Below are 18,808 nucleotides of genomic sequence, written 5' to 3' on the forward strand. Positions count from 1 at the left end.
TAAATCTAAAATAATCTTTAGGTGTTTAATAAAAAAAATTCCGAAAATTTCAGATATTAAATAATTACATAATCCTTGTTGATTACCTCGATAATTCCCTAAATTGATGGCGATAGGGTGTTTCGAAACCAACCTACCTTCAATGTTTATTAATTTATTGGCTCCCAATAAAAAACAAAATTTCTCCATCTAACTAATGCAATTAAATTTTATATTTTTATTTTATTTAATATTTTTGTTGAATTTTTTTTTTTAGCGTTTTACTCGGCCGCTGTTTGCTTTTGAAAGAAATTTGTCTTCATTTCGTGGAAATCTGGGTTTTTCATTTCCCGATTCATTTCGATTTTTCGCATAAAATATTTTTTTTTGATTCCAGAAGCTTTGTTTTCCCCGCTTTTCGTAACTATTCCGAAATATAAACGGGGCGAAAGTGGTTTCTGGAACTCACTTATTTAGTAGATTTTTAATATTTCGTACTTATTACAAGAATTTTAAACGTTTCTTACAATTCGTTAGAATTACTTTTTGTCATTTTATTCATTTTTTATTTTTACTCGTTTATTAATATGCCACTAAGCGTTTCGATTTATGCCTCTGTTTTTTTTTTACATTTACTTTAACTATGCATACTATATGTTGTACAACTCGGATTCTATTTTGCCTTATTGCTGCTGCCGTTGAGCTTTCGAAAAAATTTCGATTTGAATCTCTTTCTGCCAATTTTTGTGTATTTTGAGTTCGGCTTCTTTTGGGTTTTGCGTTTTTTTTTTTTTTTTTAAGGATTTTCTTTTGTAATAACTACAACGCGTACGATGACAACATTTAACACAGAAATATATTTACGAACTAATTGTGTTATATTTATATGTACGTGTATATAGAGTTTCAATCCAGGCTCGAAACTTCCATGATCAAAAACTCTGCTTCCCAAGGGGTTTTTTGGTTTTTCGGTATCTTCCAATGGCTTTATTTGGTACTTTTTTTTGGGGGGGGGGGATTTCTTGTTTTTTGGATCCTTAAAGGATTCGATTCAGTGTTTGTTGCTATATACTTTCGATGACCCCTTGAGAAGGTCTGTATGTTTGTTTTATAACCGGTAATTGTATAATAAGCGAATAAAAAACTTGATTAGTTTGTTCAGTTTTTCTTTACACCATCTTTACATATTTACTTTAAAAATGTCGTTTGTGTTTTACGATTGAATTAATTTCGATTTGAGTACCCGATTGTTAATATCTTACAATTGATCATTTCAATGAGAGTACGCTCTAGTTAGGGTTCGTTAAGTGTATATATATATATATATATATATATATATATATATAGATATTATGGCTAGATCGGTAAATGTTGAGAACTTTCGCTGTGTGGGCAGTGTTCAGTGTTCAGTGTTCGGGGTTCGTTTAAGTCGACTTAGTTGATTGGCCGTGTCCTTGGCCTCGTCCATTTAAAGTTGGCCTGCGGGAATCCCTCTAAAAATGCTTCGATTATTCTTGCTGTGTGTTTGCTGGTATATAGTTGTCGATAGGCTTATGTATCTTGTCTATAACTATTTGTTTTTTTTTTTATAATATCTATTTGTGTATATATCGCGTGTGTATATATCTATATAACTTTTGTAGTTTGGTTTCATTTTGTCGGTTGTTTTTGTTTTTGTTTTTGTTTTTGGGGGGGCAGTACTTTGTGTTAGTTTTTGTATTGCTATCGGTTCCATGCCAAGTCGAATGTTAAGCTGGCCGCAAACAGCTGCACCGTTTACAACCAACCAATAAATGTCTCATCTATTTGGTTATTGTTTACGCTATAAACTATATGCCTTTTGTTTAGCTACTTAATATACAGTTAGCCCACTAAATATCTACATATATCTTTGTTAATGTTAGGTTTTAATAAATGCATTCCATGTTAAGCTTAGGTTAGATACACAATAAAATCGCAGGCTCAAATCCTCGATCGATTTAGCCCGCCAGTCCCGGACGATCCTTTGTGTGTGTGTGTGTTTGGGATCGTCCGCAGCACAACCCAGATCCAGGACAGGATCGAGCACTAAACGGGACAACCGTCTGAATGGTTGGGGTTTACGGGTCGATGATTTTAGATTCGGGGTCTTAACAATAGCAGTTCGTGTTTGTGGAGTGTTTAAATAATCGTCCATTGACTAATGTAAGTTTGGCATACTCGAGGTCATATCGGTTCTAATTTCTTATAACATAAAACAAGGATTATGGAATCCTTTGAAAACATTATTATTCACTTTTGTAAACATTTATTTTAGGAGTACATAGGTATAAATGCAATCAGTCAGGAACTTAGGCCATAAAAACGTAGGTATAAGTAAATGATCATTTAGAAAAAAAAAACAAATATATTTAAATTGTAATTTGGAATGCCATCTGAGAGAGTTCAGTAACATTAAAATGACTAGAGTTCAGAATATCACATCTGTATAGAAAATTCAAAAGAATTTGTTAGCTTATCTCAACTTAAAAAAAAACCTTTAAGAAAGTGTTAAAACTTCCCAGATTAATTAAAAATAAAAGTTCAGTTTTGCCACAGAAATAGATAAAACGATTGCAAAATTAATCTAGTTTTGATTTTGGGTTTGTAAGAGATTTCAATCCATAAATAAATACATATATTTCAAAATTTTTCGAAAAAACAAATAAAAAAACATGCCACGCCCATTTGCCCATCCATTCAGTTGCCCGTTGTCTACTTAAAAATTGACTCCCCGACAAGTGCCTAAAAAATCTTTGCTAACGTTTCTACTACAGTTCGATTCTAGAACTTATGGCCTACGATCCGAATTCGATTTTCATTATTTGGTGGTTGGTTTTTAGGTTCAAGTGTCGGTCTTTTGTTTCCAGTATGGTTTCTTTTCTTTTTTTCTTTTTTTTCTGTTTTTGCTTGTAGAGGATATACAATTTATATATATATATATATATTTTTTTTTTATAGATTAATGTTGTATAATACAATAAGTTAGCCCCCATAAAATTGTTTCTTTTCGACAATTTAGCGCTTTAAAATTGGTAAAAATATGCTATTATCAAAAAGGAATAACCGTGTCCTAAATGGATTTATATTTATATAAGTAATAGATCGCTGATATATGTTACATATTGTATGTCCGTCTGTCTGTCTGTCTGTGCGTGTGTATGTAGTATCTGTGTGTTTATATCCATTTCGTTTGAATGTTTAGATATAGTTCTGTGTGTGTGTGTGTGTGTGTATAGTATGTACAAAAGTCGAAAAGCAGGATTCCGGTCTAGGATACGATTACGATACGATACGATACGTTAAATGCAACAAATCAAGAAGGAACACACTCGCCGCTCCAGTAATCCTTAGTCCCATTCCCTCACGATATATATATGTATATCTATCCTACACGAATTCTAGGAAGACGGCCCCAATCCCAAGTCAATCCTGACCAATTCCTGTTCTGTATTTCTTTGCCTGACTTTTCTGTGGTTCTCTGGTTTTCTCTGGTTTCTCTCTGGCTTTAGCTATCCATTATCCATTATACATCATCCATCATCCATCATCCACTATTCACATCTTACAACTCCGTTACCGCATAGTTGCTTTCGTCGGTTATCGCTGGCGGTGGCGGCGGCAGGTCATCATCATCGTCCACCGTTCCTCCGCCCACACCGGCCACGCCCCCACCGCCTCCTCCGCCATTGTGCAGGACCTTGCCATTGGCCGCCGGTCCCATTCGTCCCTTTGTCGCCTCCGTTTGCGCCTCCAGCGGCGGCGGCGGCAGCGATGTGTCCTCATTGGTGTTTCCCCCGCCCAATCCTCCTACTCCTCCGCCGCCTCCTCCTCCATTCTGGAGGCCAGATGGTACTCCACCGTTGGCCTCGCCCAGCGGCTGACCGGCGGGCGGGGGTGGCGAAGTGGGCGTGCCAATGCGCGGCGGCGGAATCGCCTTCATCTGCGGCGGCAATTTCATTGGCGGACGCTGCAGGGTCCTGAACGGAATGGAACAAATTCAATTAGAACTATAAAACAATCATCATTACACTTTCAAAGCTTTACAAATTCGTTTTTCAATTTGAGTACTAAAAAACAACAACACTTCAAAATAAAAAACCTTAAGCAAAGTTGTGTAAAGTAAAAAGTGATGGTTAAAAAGTAATTTCAAATGTTACTTTAATGAAAATGTTATGTGTTATGTACATGTTGTTGAAATTAACAAAAGATAAATATTATACTTATTTAAAGCTTAAAGCTTCTTTAATTTATAAACCTTAAACAAATTTGTCTAAAGTATAAAACGTAACATCAACAGTTTCTTAATCTAATAGTAAATATAAATACAAAAAATGTTGAATAATAAAAGTTACGATATCCATAAATGGCATTACTATTAATTTAATCAATATAATGATTGAAAAAAACTGTAAAAAAAGTAAGATGTTTCGAGTAGTATAGAAAAACCATAACATTAAGCACTAATAATGTTCAAAATTATTTACATATGTAATTAAATTGAACTAAATAATTGGTCAAAAGTAAAAGTAAAAAACAAACTCTATCTACAAATATATTTTTCTAAGTTTTTGCGCAGCTTTTTGTTAAATTTTTTTAAAAATAATCTATATATTTCAGGGTTCTTCTATATTAAATTCACAATTTTGTTTAGCAGTTCAAGTTGTTATTTTGTCAGCAACGAAAAAATAAAGGAAAGAAAAATCTAAATCGAAACCTACTTGGAGTAGTTTTGGTGGTGGGCCTGCTGGCGCTGCTCGTAGATGGACTCCACCTTGGGCTGCTCCGCATCCTTGGGTATCTCCGGCAGCGGGCAATTGAGTATCGATGGCTTGTACTTGGGATCAAACTTGCCGCCCTGCCGCAATGTGGAGCACTTGTAGATCTGTTTGTCCCGATCATAAATGGCGCTATCCATGGCCGTGCTAATGGGTATGACATCCGATTCGTTTTGCTGCTGCTGCTGTTGCTGCTGCTGGTGATGTTGCTGCTGGTGTTGTTGCTGATGCTGCTGCTGCTGCTGCTGGTGGTGTTGCTGCTGCTGCTGCTGGTGCTGCTGCTGCAATTGCTGCTGCTGATGTTGCTGCGGTGACTTGAGCTGATGCAACTGTTGCTGCTGCTGCGATGGCGGCGGTGGCTGCTGCTGCTGTTGCTGCTGCTGCTGCTGATGCAAACTGGGTGGATGCTGATGTGCCGGAATTTGTGGTCCACCCTGGCTATTCTGTCGTCGCATTGTGGCCAAATTTGATACATATATGGAGCCCTGGCTGACGGCAACTAGCGGCTGGTATATGGAATGTGGATTCCCGTTGGCAGCCAATTGCGGCGCCAAATGAGCCGGAATCTGCTGGTAAATCTGACTCTGGCCCGGCCCCAAATGATGCGGTCCATGGTGGGCCGCTGTCGTATAGGTGCCATATTGCTGGGCCGCCTGCTGCTGCTGCTGATGGTAGATCGCGTGCTGGTGCTGCACTGCAGCGGCCACGGCGGCGGCTGAATGCGAATGCGGATGCTGGTGCGGATGGGGATGCGGATGCTGATGCGGATGATGGCAATAGATGGGCTGTGGTCCTCCTAATTGCTGCTGTGCCTGCTGCTGTTGCTGTTGCTGCTGTTGCTGCTGCTGCTGCTGTTGCTGTTGCTGTTGTTGGGCGGCCTGCGTGGTCGGCGGCATGTTGGCGGCGGCGTTAGCTGCTGCTGCGACTGCTGCTGCTGCGGGGGGTGGCGACGGTTTTCAGTAAAAGTCATTCGCTTCCAATGTCTTGCATTGTTTGCTTAGGGTTGCATATTTACCATTATTGGGACCTACAAAAATGCACACACACACACAGAACGATTAGCAATAGGCGCGGGTTGGGCGGAGGATGTGGATGCAGGATGCAGGATATTCAGGATATGCAGGATGCAGGATGCAAGATGCAAGGTTGTCGACCCAACGATGGTGTGGTTATGGTGAGGATCGTTGGATGGGCGCGTACATTATGCATGGAATGAGATTATATAGAAGAAACGTACATGATGAGAGCGAATTGAGCTATTTAAAGTTACAAATTGCTGAAACGTTTCGTTTTCTCACAAATCTAAAAAAAAGCTTAAATTCTGCACCGTTTACGAATCGGTTAACTTAGTTGGGAATCGGTTATAAGCCGATTATAAATGTCATTTTTGAGCATTTGTTCAATTTGACAATTTGACTTTTGTAAACAGCAACAAACCGACTTTTAAACGGCTAAAAAGTTAAGCTAAAATTATAATAAATTACACATTTTTAACAAGCTCAATTTGGTCTCCTGGTTTTATACACATATGGGCACAAAGATTGATATAGATAGATGTACACATACACTGAGAGAAAAAGCGCCTCCAAAAATGTAGTTTTAAGAATGGTATTATAATTATTCTACTTGAAATATACAATTGTTGTTGAGAAGTTAATTTTTAACGATTGAGATTGAAATGTTTGATAATATATGGTTCTGCATTCTTTGTTTTTAAATTCACAGCAAAAAAGAAACAAATACCGAGTTCGATTATCCCCTTTGCCAAATGAATTTGTGTAATTGTTTAGCTTTGGAAAAAAAAAATATAATTTGAATGCCTACAAATCTGGCACTTAAAATTGATTATTTTTGTGTATTTCTAAACTACTTTCAATGGTTTTGCCCTTGCACTTTGATGATAAATTCATTAGTTTACAGCGCTTTTTTTTCCCAGTGCAGAGTCAAATAGAGAAGTGGGTGTGTGTGTTTCGAGTTTTGAGTTTCGTGAGTGGGTGGTGGGGGGCACACCACTTACCGGTCATGTGGGTGGGGCTGTGGTTGTGCGACGGCAGCCGGCCCAGCGTGTGGGTGCCCATAGCGCGCATGTTCTGCTGGATGTGGGCGTGGGCCATCATCTCGTGCTGCTGACGCTTGCTGGGATGCTGGAGCGTGTGGGAGCCACTGATCACCGGCGGACTGAAGTGCCTGCAATTTGGAGATATGGCGCAAGAACCGAGCAAAGGGGACGAAAGAGAACAGAGAGAGAGAGAGTTCGAGAGATTGGAGGCGGGAATCGGGCGGGGGTCGGGTCACGATGGGGGGATCATCTTCCAATAACATACCCATTGTGATTTCGCGGCAATGTCCTGGCGGCATTCATCATCTGCTGGTGATTCTGCGGTGCCGGATGCGATATATACGATGGCTCATCCACCTGGGCATAGTCATTCCGCTTCCGTATGTAGATCCATGTGTGCGAGTCCACCCAAACCATAATCGTTAGCAAAATGGCCGCAATAAAGCTGGCTATCAGCATCAGGACCAATCCCAGTAGGCCACCCTCGCAAAGTCCCCGGGCGGCGGCCAGAAAATTATGATGCACCGCCTTGCAGTCCACGAGTGCCGTCAGCTGGGTCAATAGCCGTTCACTACTATTCAGATCCGCATTCACGGCACCCAATTTCGGCTGCAAGCCGGACGATTTAAAGAGCACCAGCGAGATCTTCATTACCGTGGCCATGGCACTGCGAGCGTTGTTCAAAGAATTCTGTGATTCCCTCAAGCGCTGCGTAAACGGATTCGTGTGCCCCGGTTCGCATTGGGTATAGTGCAGCAGGACATTGGTGGGCAGGTCCCTGGGTGCCGTGGAAACCAGAAAATCCGCTGGCGAGATGCACAGATCGCCGACAGCCACCGATGAGGAGAGATACAGACCGGACATCAGCCAGGAACCGGTGACGGCCAGCAGGCCGCAGACGCTGAACAGGATTAGGGCGCAACGTGAGTGCCGGGCCACGCCCACCAGCAGCACGGCGCACAGGACAAGTAGCAATGCCAAAGTGGCCACTGTGCCCGGCCATCGAATCAGTTCCCATTGGTCGCCTCGCTGCAAATAACACAAAACACAAATGGTTTCAATGTAGTAAGCCATAATTTAGCTACATGTGTAAAAATATATATACATATATATGTATATATAACATACCGTCAAAAAGTGCGTCATGGAGATGCCCATCAGTGGTCGTCGGATATCGCTGGCTGCGTTTGTGGCCAAGGTAACATTCCCCTGGACAATGTTTAGCGATACAAAAAGCTTTGAGAGCGCCGTTTGATTCGACACCGGCTGGTCAAAGATGTCCGCCAATTCCACCAATTGCGGCCGTATGCGATTCGTCAGCGTGTTCTCCAGGATGTGCGTCTGATTCCGGATGGTGGTCACCAGATTGTCCACCTTTCTGCCCGCCGTCAGCACCTCCAGCAGTCCGTTGTGCAGATCATCGTTGCCATACAATCCCAGTCCAATCGCCGCGCAGCACATGACCGTTACGATGGACAGGGCCACCTTCAAGCTGGTGATCGAGTGGGCTGGCCGGGGTTTCCGGTCGCAGCAGCGCGTCATCAGATAGAAAAGTAGTCCCAGCAGCGAGACGATCAGCAGGGCAGCAGGAACTGAGCCCAAAATGCCCAAGCTCTATGGAGTAAAATCAAAAAATTACATACAGATTTTCGAAATCGTTGTTTTTGTTTTCGATTTAGTGGTTTATTTTAAGCGCGCTACTATAAGAATGCTATAAATCTTAGTCTACTATAGGATTATAGTAAAGAATATCTTCCAGCAATAAATGTATTTTTTCAATATATTAGAAATAACAAAAAATGCACAACAAACAAATTGAAATTGGAAGGCAAAGTTGTAGTAATTTTATTATGATTTACTAATTGTATCTTTAGTTCTAATGAATGAGGTTTTCTTTTTATTAAAAACAGACAAAAAAATAATGCTATTAGTATGAAAAAATTATTAGTTTAATTTAACTATTTTTATTATAGATCAAAGAAGTTAAAGGTGTTAAGAAAACCTGTTTTGCAAACCAGTTCGGTATTCAATAGAACGCAAATGTTTATAAACAAAATATAGGTTTTTGTTTTATAGGAAGTATATATTTTTCAATTGAAGTCTGACTGCTTGGTTAGGGTTTACTCACCTCCAAGTAGATCTCATCGTTGGGCCGGAACGTGCTGTTGATCTTGTGAAACGTGATGTTGTAATGGGGTAGGGCGTGCAGTAGCTTCGCTATCACCGGCACCTTGTACTGGTCCGTGAACTCGTGATAGTCGCCCATCCTGGCCTGCGTTCCTTGGCTATTCCCCTTCTGGATTATGTGCCTGCTCTTCCTGTCCTTTGTTTAGTTGCTTCTGGCGGTTCTCCTTTCCCTCGTTACTGCTGGGTTTTCCTGCTACGTGCTCACGGGCCTGAGTTTCCTAACCTCTTGACACCGAATCCAAATTGCCGTGCACTAAAGAAAGGGTGAAGAAAATGGGTGGGTAAACCATATTAAGTAACCAGTAGTGTACATTTTTTAATTAATTTATATTTTGTCAGGCACAGCGTGCTCGTTTTGTACCTTAATATTAAATGGGTCGTTTGGGAATACAAAACAAATGAAAGTATTACATTCTCTGCAGTTGAATTGACTTACTTAATGTTTTTAAAGTCAACAAAAATATTATTCTGTTTTTTGTATGTTCAAACACACTTGTAAACAATTCTATTATTCAAAGTTCTCTTTTAAAATAAATTTACTTGCTACAGATAAGGGTTTGACCTTTAAAAGCTTTATATTCTCAGCAGACTAGAACTTTAATCGAAAAATAATTGTAGTCTTTTATGATTGTAAATTTCCGATTACCTAAAATTGAAATTTTGATGATTAGATTGCATTATTTATTTAAATGAGCGTTAAAACAATTTGTCCAACAATTTTAAATTTTTAAAATAGATTTTAAAAATGGATTGTAAAGTTTTAAATTTGTAACTATGCTTGAGCACTCTTGGCGCATTTCGTCACTGGACTGTCCTACACAGTGATAATTACTCTAAACATAGTTTAAAAAATCATTAAAATGATTTACTTGGTAACTGTAATTTTTTTAAGGATAGATCTTTGTTGACAAGAGTTTTGTTTAATTTTGAGCTTCAAATTTTAAACATGGTTGTTCAAGCCCTAAATTCACAGACAAATTGTTGTTAATAGTAGCATATTGAAAGTGCATTTGAAAATACAGTTTACAGCCAGTAACAGTTTTATCCCATTGCAAATTTAAAAAACCCAAATTGCAATTACGTTTTCCACCCCTGAATTCATTGACTACGTGATAATTTATGGACTCGATGAAATATGCAAGAAGAACCTGTGTTCTTCTTCTTCCTGCTCTATAGGGATAAGGATCCTGCGACAGCGATTTTAACCCCACTTTCTGGCACACTCGAAATAACGGCTCCTGCATGTACACACACATACACACACGCATACATAAGTGGGCGTGTGGGCGTGCATGCGTGGGCATGGCCTTAATTGCTCAATAAGTAGGTTGCCCCCACATTTGCAGAAACTTTTTAATTAAACAACAATCACGGACCGCCGGCTAACGCATTTACATTTTGCCAAACGATTTCCGCGGAGCGATTGGTGACCGCGGCTGCTTTTTTAATTAATTTTTCTAGATTTTGATTGAGAACGAACGATGCTGCCCAGCGCAATAGCAATTTTGTTCACTTGTCTTCCTCTTCCTGCTTCGTTTCGTCCAGTGAAACAACAACAACTCTCGCGAGTGCGAGTAACGGTAACGCGGCTGCGCGTGCGTTTGTATATCTATTGATTAAAAGTTCGCTCTGCTTTTGCCTTTGCTTCCTCTTCCTTGTTCCTTATTCCTTTTTGGCAGTTCTCTCGTAATTGCTGCGCCCACTTTCCGCTGCCCCGCCCCCTTTTCCATCATTTTCCTCCACCCACACACACACGCACTGCAAAGTGCGTTTGCTTTACAACTTAAAATGTAACAACAACACACACACAATCACGCACAGTTTAACGGCATTTATTTAATTCGCTAACTAGTCAAGCCTTAAATATTGTGACGAACGCCAAATAAAAAACACTCCCTATTTTTGGAGGTACACAATTTTCCACAACAAACAAAGCCCCGAAAGAAGTCACTCGGCAAAAATTCAAAGTTATTACTTTTTGCTGCACTTTTTCCAGTTGACAGACTTTGGCCGTTTTATTAATTAACTTGCTAATTCGACTTTATCTGGCCCACGCGTCTTTCTTTTGAATGCAATAAACTTGCAATGTTTTTTGGTTCAGCTTGATTTGACTTTTTGTTTTTGCAATTTCAGAGAAAAGGCAACACAACACTCGAGCAAGGACCTTCACATTCCGAAGACTGGGCAAAGTATGAAAATTTCGTGTCGTTCAATTTGGTCACACCCTCTGGATTATGCACACGATGTTGCCGTTTTTTTCGCAGGACGAAAAGGACCCTCCGACAAACCCGAACCCCCAGCAGTGTGACCGCCTTCAGCGAGTAAACGTACACCAAAGGGTTTAGAGAATTCACTAAAAATGACAATAACATTGAAGTTTTCCCATAAACGACCTATAATTTTATAATTAAAATCGCTAAGACCGATTTGATTCGGTGTTGAATATTACTAAAAATTTATATTGACGATTGTTGTTCAATTTAAATTTCTGAACTTCACAATATTATTAAAATCAGACATAATTAAAATATGTATTCGAACTTAAACGGAATACTCTTTATACTTCAAATAAACATATTATTCATTTTTGCCTTTCCCTTCTTATTGGACAGGAAATGGTATAGTAAATAATTTTCCGTTAATTTAAAAATGAATTTGCGTTTTTAACGATATATTTAAAAACAAGCTTGAATTAATAATCCATAAAGGGTCTCACTAAATTTACACCCTGATTTGGTACAGTGGTGGCTAAATAGTTAGAAGTCATGCAGAATAAGCATTAAAATGGGGAAAAAGAACAAATGACAGCAAAGAAAATAATGCCAAATATAAATGTTAATTTTTCAAAACATTTTCGACCGCAAAAAGATAGACTTCTCTGACAAATCTGTTCGAATTAAATTCAATTCGTTCTATAGAATGTGACGCGAGTGTGTTTTTCGTGATTTCCAACACTCCAGTGTTGGCTAATGCACAGCACTTAACGGCTGAGTGCTAAGAGTGACCAGATCACCAAACTGCATACAAAGGGGAGGCCAGAAGACACACCGTTTGCATGGCCGAACGGCGGACGGTCACCAACTACTCTTCTTTTTTTTAGTGCAAAAAAAAACAAAATAAAGAAGAAGAAACGAAAAACAGGGCCAGCAGCTTGAGCCCAAATATATAACAAATATAACATTTTATGTGGTCAAAATGAGCGTGCTGCCGTTCGTGCGCGGTGTGGACTTTACGAAAAATGATTTCAGCGTGAGTACAACAAACAAATCAGCCCTGAACTGTTGTTGTTTTTTGGGGGGTTCGGTTCTAAAAAAAAAAAAAAAAGCAACGAAACAGGTCACCGAAAAGCACACACACGAAAAACCTGGGCATTAGTCATAAGTCGAAACAGAGATAATCCTCAAGTTATGATCGATTATATTGCAGGCAACATTCCCCAGCTCCATGCGGCAGATGTCGCGGGTGCAGTGGCTCACCCTGGATCGCACGCAGCTGGCCGAGATTCCCGAGGAGCTGGGCCATCTGCAGAAGCTGGAGCACCTGTCGTTGAACCACAATCGCCTGGAGAAGATCTTCGGCGAGCTGACGGAGCTGACCTGTCTGCGTTCCCTCGACCTGCGGCACAACCAGCTGAAAAACAGCGGCATACCGCCGGAACTGTTCCATCTGGAGGAGCTGACCACCCTCGACCTGTCGCACAACAAACTGAAGGAGGTGCCGGAGGGTTTGGAGCGGGCCAAGAACCTGATTGTGCTCAACCTGAGCAACAATCAGATCGAGAGCATACCCACGCCGCTGTTCATCCACCTCACGGATCTGCTGTTTCTAGATTTGTCGCACAATCGACTGGAGACACTGCCGCCCCAGACCCGACGTCTGATCAATCTGAAGACCCTCGACCTGTCGCACAATCCATTGGAGTTGTTCCAACTGCGCCAGCTGCCTTCGCTGCAAAGTTTGGAGGTCCTCAAGATGAGCGGCACCCAGCGTACGCTTCTAAACTTCCCCACCAGCCTCGATAGTCTGACCAATCTGTGCGAGCTTGACCTGTCGCACAATTCGCTGCCCAAGTTGCCCGATTGTGTCTACAATGTGGTTTCCCTGGTGCGGCTGAATCTAAGCGACAACGAACTGAGCGAACTTAGTGCCGGCGTGGAGCTGTGGCAGCGTCTGGAATCGCTGAATCTATCGCGGAATCAACTGGTGACCCTGCCCGCTGCCCTCTGCAAACTGCCGAAGCTGCGGCGATTGCTGGTGAACGACAATAAGCTGAACTTCGAGGGCATACCCTCGGGCATTGGCAAACTGGGTGCTCTGGAGGTGTTTTCGGCGGCCAACAACCTGCTGGAAATGGTGCCCGAGGGACTCTGCCGATGCGGTGCTCTAAAACAGCTCAATCTGAGCTGTAATCGGCTGATCACCCTGCCCGATGCCATTCACCTGCTCGAGGGTCTGGATCAGTTGGACTTGCGCAACAATCCGGAGCTAGTGATGCCACCCAAGCCAAGCGAAGCGAGTAAAGCCACCAGTCTGGAGTTCTACAACATAGATTTTAGTCTGCAAACCCAGCTGAGATTAGCTGGGGCTGCGGTGCCACCTTCAATGCCAGCGTCAGCCACGCCCAAGGATTCGACGGCAAGGAAAATCCGCTTAAGACGCGGTCCCCGCAGCGAAGGCGATCAGGATGCTGCCAAGGTGCTCAAGGGCATGAAGGATGTGGCCAAGGACAAGGATAACGAGGCCGGTGCCCTGCCCGAGGACGGAAAACCGGAGTCCCTCAAACCAAAGAGGTGGGACGAGTCGCTGGAGAAGCCGCAACTGGACTACTCCAAGTTCTTCGAGAAGGACGATGGTCAGCTGCCGGGCTTGACCATCTGGGAAATCGAAAACTTCCTGCCCAACAAAATCGAGGAGGTGGTGCATGGCAAATTCTACGAGGGCGATTGCTACATAGTCCTCAAGACCAAATTCGATGACCTGGGCCTGCTCGACTGGGAGATATTCTTTTGGATCGGCAACGAGGCCACACTGGACAAACGAGCTTGCGCTGCCATTCATGCAGTTAACCTAAGGAACTTTCTGGGCGCCCGGTGTCGAACGATTCGCGAGGAACAGGGCGACGAATCCGAAGAGTTTTTGGCCCTTTTCGAAACGGAAGTCATCTACATCGAGGGCGGTCGGACGGCGACTGGTTTCTATACCATCGAGGAGATGATACATATCACTAGATTGTATTTAGTGCATGCCTATGGTGCCACAATACACCTGGAGCCTGTGGCTCCGGTCGTTACCTCCTTGGATCCCCGCCACGCCTTTGTCCTCGATCTGGGCACACACATTTACATTTGGCTGGGCGAGAGATCGAAGAATACGCTCAACTCCAAGGCCAGACTAATGGCGGAGAAGATAAGCAAAACGGAGCGAAAGAACAAGTGTGAAATCCAGTTGGAGCGGCAGGGCGAAGAGAGTCCGGAATTCTGGCTGGGATTGGACATGTCACCGGAGGAAGGTGCCGCCGCAGAGGCACCAAAGGAACACGTTCCCGACGACTATCAGCCGGTGCAGCCTCGCCTCTACCAGGTGCAACTGGGCATGGGTTATCTGGAGCTGCCGCAAGTGGAGTTACCTGAGCAGAAACTTTGCCACACCTTGCTGAACAGCAAACACGTCTATATACTCGACTGCTATACGGATCTGTTTGTTTGGTTTGGCAAGAAGTCGACGCGATTGGTCCGAGCGGCCGCCGTCAAGTTGAGCCGGGAGCTCTTCAACATGATGGATCGGCCGGAATATGCGCTGGTGATGCGTGTGCCCGAGGGCAACGAAATGCAGATCTTCCGCACCAAATTTGCTGGCTGGGATGAGGTGATGGCCGTGGACTTTACACGGACAGCCAAATCGGTGGCCAAGACGGGGGCAAATCTCACACAGTGGGCCAGGCAGCAGGAGACGCGTACGGATCTTGCCGCACTGTTCATGCCACGCCAGTCGGCCATGCCCTTGGCCGAGGCGGAACAGCTGGAGGAGGAGTGGAACTACGATCTGGAGATGATGGAGGCCTTTGTGCTGGAGAACAAGAAGTTTGTCCGGCTGCCGGAGGAGGAATTGGGTCGCTTTTACACCGGCGAATGCTACGTCTTCCTCTGTCGCTACTGCATACCCATTGAGGAGCCCGAAAATGGCACCGAAGATGGTGCTAACCCAGCCGCAGACGATAGTAAATCCAGCGCAAATAATCAGCCAGAGGACGAGATCCAGTGCGTCGTCTACTTCTGGCAGGGACGCAATGCCGGCAATATGGGATGGCTCACGTTTACCTTTACGCTGCAGAAGAAATTCAAGGCAATGTTCGGTGAGGAACTGGAGGTGGTGCGGATCTTCCAGCAGCAGGAGAACCTCAAGTTTATGTCGCACTTCAAGCGCAAATTCATCATCCACACCGGCAAGCGGAAGGACAAGGCGCTCATGCCGAAGGGAAAGGCGCCCGTGGAATTCTTCCATTTGCGATCCAACGGTGGTGCGCTGACCACGCGCCTAATCCAAATCAATCCAGATGCGGTGCATCTTAACTCGGCCTTCTGGTGAGTGCATTCCTACTACCCTTAAATACCAAACTAATGGTTACAGAGGGAGTTTTTTTTTATATAATATATGACATTTTAATGCGCAACTCATAAGACCTGCTTATCTATTGTCTTATCATTGTTAGTAACTGAAATTCCTTGAAGCTCAAAAGATATGTCCCAGTATTAATGTTCAAAGATAACCAACCCATCTAAATTTTCTGAGTATAGAAAAAGCTTTATACTATTTTTGTTTTATTTTTAGCTATATACTCCATGTGCCATTTGAAACGGAGGACGATTCGCAGTCGGGGATTGTATACGTGTGGATAGGCAGCAAGGCCTGCAACGAGGAGGCTAAGCTGGTCCAGGATATTGCCGAGCAGATGTTCAACTCACCCTGGGTGAGCTTGCAGGTGAGTGTTTTATTTGCGTATATATTATCACTGTTTGGTTTTAAGAATTAAAGAATTTGATTTTTAAGTTTGATTATTTTTAACTGAAATATATGATCGGATAATATGTAACGGATCAGCTGTTTTTAATGTATCAATCTGATGCTGACGACATTTTTAATTATATAATTCTATTTTTTGCTGACAAGCACTCTTAATACTCCCCCGCAATTTAAAAAAAAGTATCCATTATCCATGTTTTTGAATATGACGTCAAAGTTAAAAAATATTTAATATGATACAATTTCTCTCAATAAAATCAATTAATTTCTCTTGGAATCTACAGTCTTCTGAGTGTTGCAATTTCGGTTTAAACAGTATTTATGTATATATTTAGTTGGATCTTTTTTAGCATTATCAGCAAAAAATACGATTTTTCTCCAATATTAAAAAGTCATGGCAACCATAAATGTTTTTAAAAATTGTCTTGTTTAATTTAATTGGTTCATTGATGTGATTCCATTTTAATTGTAAAATAATTGAAATTCCAACTTAACATAAATTCTTAATATTAATTTAATGTTTTTGCAACAAGAGATAATTGCCAAACCACCAACGTTTTCGCAGATTCTCAACGAGGGCGACGAGCCGGAGAACTTCTTCTGGGTGGCGCTGGGCGGCCGCAAGACCTACGACACGGATGCGGAGTACATGGACTACACGCGGCTGTTCCGATGCTCCAACGAGCGGGGCTACTACACGGTGGCCGAGAAGTGTGCCGACTTTTGCCAGGACGACCTGGCCGACGACGACATCATGATCCTGGACAACGGCGAGCACGTCTTCCTGTGGATGGGGCCGCGTTGCAGCGAGGTGGAGGTGAAGCTGGCCTACAAGTCCGCCCAGGTGTACATCCAGCACATGCGGATCAAGCAGCCGGAGAGGCCCAGGAAGCTCTTCCTCACGATGAAGAACAAGGAGTCGCGACGATTTACCAAGTGCTTCCACGGCTGGAGCGCCTTCAAGGTGTATTTATAATTTTAGGCAACTGAAGGAGCATCGTGAGGGGCTCTTTAACATTGTCTTCATTTATGCACAACCCCTGAGGGTGTACGTTTAGTTTTTTTTTTCAATCAAAAAGACCACCTTTAAGGTGTACGTTTAATATTTTAGAACTTTAAAAAAGCGCCTTTAAGTAGTCAATTAATTTGTATAAATTAAATGACCGCCTTCAGGGTGTGCATTGAATTTTACCGGAACTAAAGAAACACCTTTAGGGTGTGCATTTAATTCAAAAGAAATTAAAAAGCGCCTTTGGGATGTTAATTTAGTTTTATAAAATTAATAGAAAACACCTTAGAGGTGTTGACTTAATTTTAAAAAGTTAGAGGAGCCCCATCAAGGTGAACATTTATTTTAAAGAATTGAAGTAGACTTCTGGTAGGCGGCTCGTGGGAATGGGGGTTGGGCAGCTGCCGTGACAGAGCAGCTGCCCCAAAACACATGACAAAGCATAACCAATCGTATCGAAAACGCAAACGAAACAAAAACGAACAGAAACATAAACATAAAAAAACAAAAAGAAATCGTAATACCCATCAGATCGCAACAAGAACATGTTTGTACTTTTATAAAATGTATTTAATTGTTTTGTATAATTAATTTAAATTTTTTTTATTAGCTCACTTGCTCCTGCCCTTAACTAATTAGCTAACAACTCCAACAACGCCAAGTATTCGCCCACTCTTTACGAGAAAACCTTATAAATATATATAATGCAAATATATATATACCTACAAATACGCAATATTTATATACGCTGAGCTGAGAGGATTACTCCTTGTGCTAGTCCTTTTAAAATGTTAACCTACTTAAAGCTAGCCTGTAATAAAATCGAAAGAAAACACTAAAACTTATTGTACAAATGCCACGTATTTATTTTATTTTTATTAATCCCCTGAATAAAAATTTAGAAAAATTGCATTTCGTATGTGTTTCAGGTTAAAGGATTAAACAAAAAAATGTATTATATGCATTAAATTGGGCTTATATTGTGAAATTTATACAATTAAGTAAATGGGTAATAAAAAAACAATCAAATAGTCAAAACTGAAAAAAAAAATTCAAAAATTTAAATAGTTATTAATAAAATTTAACTGTTATTTTAATAAAAATTGTAGGCCACAAAATTCTTAAACATTTTTAATTTCAGATTTTTTTCGTTAAGACTAGTATTGCTCAAAGGTCATATTTGTAATAGTATTTCATATTTTTAAATGCACTAGTTTTGCAAAATACATATTAAAAAAATTGAAATCTTTTTAGCTGTTAAATGACAACTAACTCATTGTTTGTTTTTTTCCGTGACAAGACGATCTTAGGCAGGTCATATGGGTTTCTAAGTTTTTTAAGCTAAGTAATGTATGTATAAAGTTGTATTCCAATAACGGTTTAAGTTAAATTAGTCAAATATTGGCAGCAACCCTCTGTTATGGTAACATTACTGAATATGTTAACATAGGAAGTCACGTTACACATCTGTCAACTCTATACCGCCACCCTTTGAATAATTTGTAGTACACTCTTAAATTTTTCAGCCGATATGGTCATTTGATGAAATTTTATACGGATATTTTTGAATGGACGACGATATTGACGATTGTTTTATAATTATTATAACAATAAATACGTTATTGATTTTGCTGAAAGACGACTTTTGAAGTTTGTTTTCTAGAGTTTTTTCTTTTTCTATAGCATTTTTATGAACATTTTTTTTAAGATTAAAAATTAATAAAGTTTGTATTAGAGTATCCATTAAAACTCACCACA

General features: G+C 41.3%; 2 protein-coding genes across 6 annotated transcripts; one reads left to right on the forward strand and one right to left on the reverse strand.

The window, feature by feature from the left end:
* Positions 1 to 986: 986 nt before the first annotated feature.
* On the reverse strand, positions 987 to 11,328 carry LOC108144784 (protein tweety). 5 transcript variants are annotated; one of them, XM_017269908.2, is made up of 8 exons: positions 11,186 to 11,328; positions 8,963 to 9,274; positions 7,963 to 8,448; positions 7,100 to 7,863; positions 6,793 to 6,962; positions 5,791 to 5,802; positions 4,719 to 5,709; positions 987 to 3,977 (listed from the first exon to the last, which is right to left on the reverse strand). In XM_017269908.2, the coding sequence occupies exons 2-8, from the start codon at positions 9,098 to 9,100 to the stop codon at positions 3,563 to 3,565; spliced, it is 2,976 nt and encodes a 991-aa protein (XP_017125397.1). In that variant the 5' UTR covers positions 9,101 to 9,274; positions 11,186 to 11,328; the 3' UTR covers positions 987 to 3,562. The 5 variants fall into 5 exon arrangements, with proteins under 5 accessions (XP_017125397.1, XP_017125388.1, XP_017125405.1 ...); XM_017269899.2 differs by having other exon boundaries at positions 10,997 to 11,328; XM_017269916.2 differs by lacking the exon at positions 11,186 to 11,328 and adding an exon at positions 10,417 to 10,550.
* Positions 11,329 to 12,064: 736 nt separating this feature from the next.
* On the forward strand, positions 12,065 to 17,962 carry LOC108144195 (protein flightless-1). Its single transcript, XM_017268864.2, has 4 exons — positions 12,065 to 12,270; positions 12,448 to 15,602; positions 15,850 to 16,000; positions 16,607 to 17,962. Exons 1-4 carry the CDS (start codon positions 12,217 to 12,219, stop codon positions 17,015 to 17,017), a joined length of 3,771 nt encoding a protein of 1,256 aa, XP_017124353.1. The 5' UTR covers positions 12,065 to 12,216; the 3' UTR covers positions 17,018 to 17,962.
* The last annotated feature ends 846 nt before the right edge of the window (positions 17,963 to 18,808 follow it).

Source organism: Drosophila elegans, unplaced genomic scaffold (genome assembly GCF_018152505.1).
Source record: "Drosophila elegans isolate 14027-0461.03 unplaced genomic scaffold, ASM1815250v1 contig_149, whole genome shotgun sequence".
NCBI classification, from domain to species: domain Eukaryota; kingdom Metazoa; phylum Arthropoda; class Insecta; order Diptera; family Drosophilidae; genus Drosophila; species Drosophila elegans.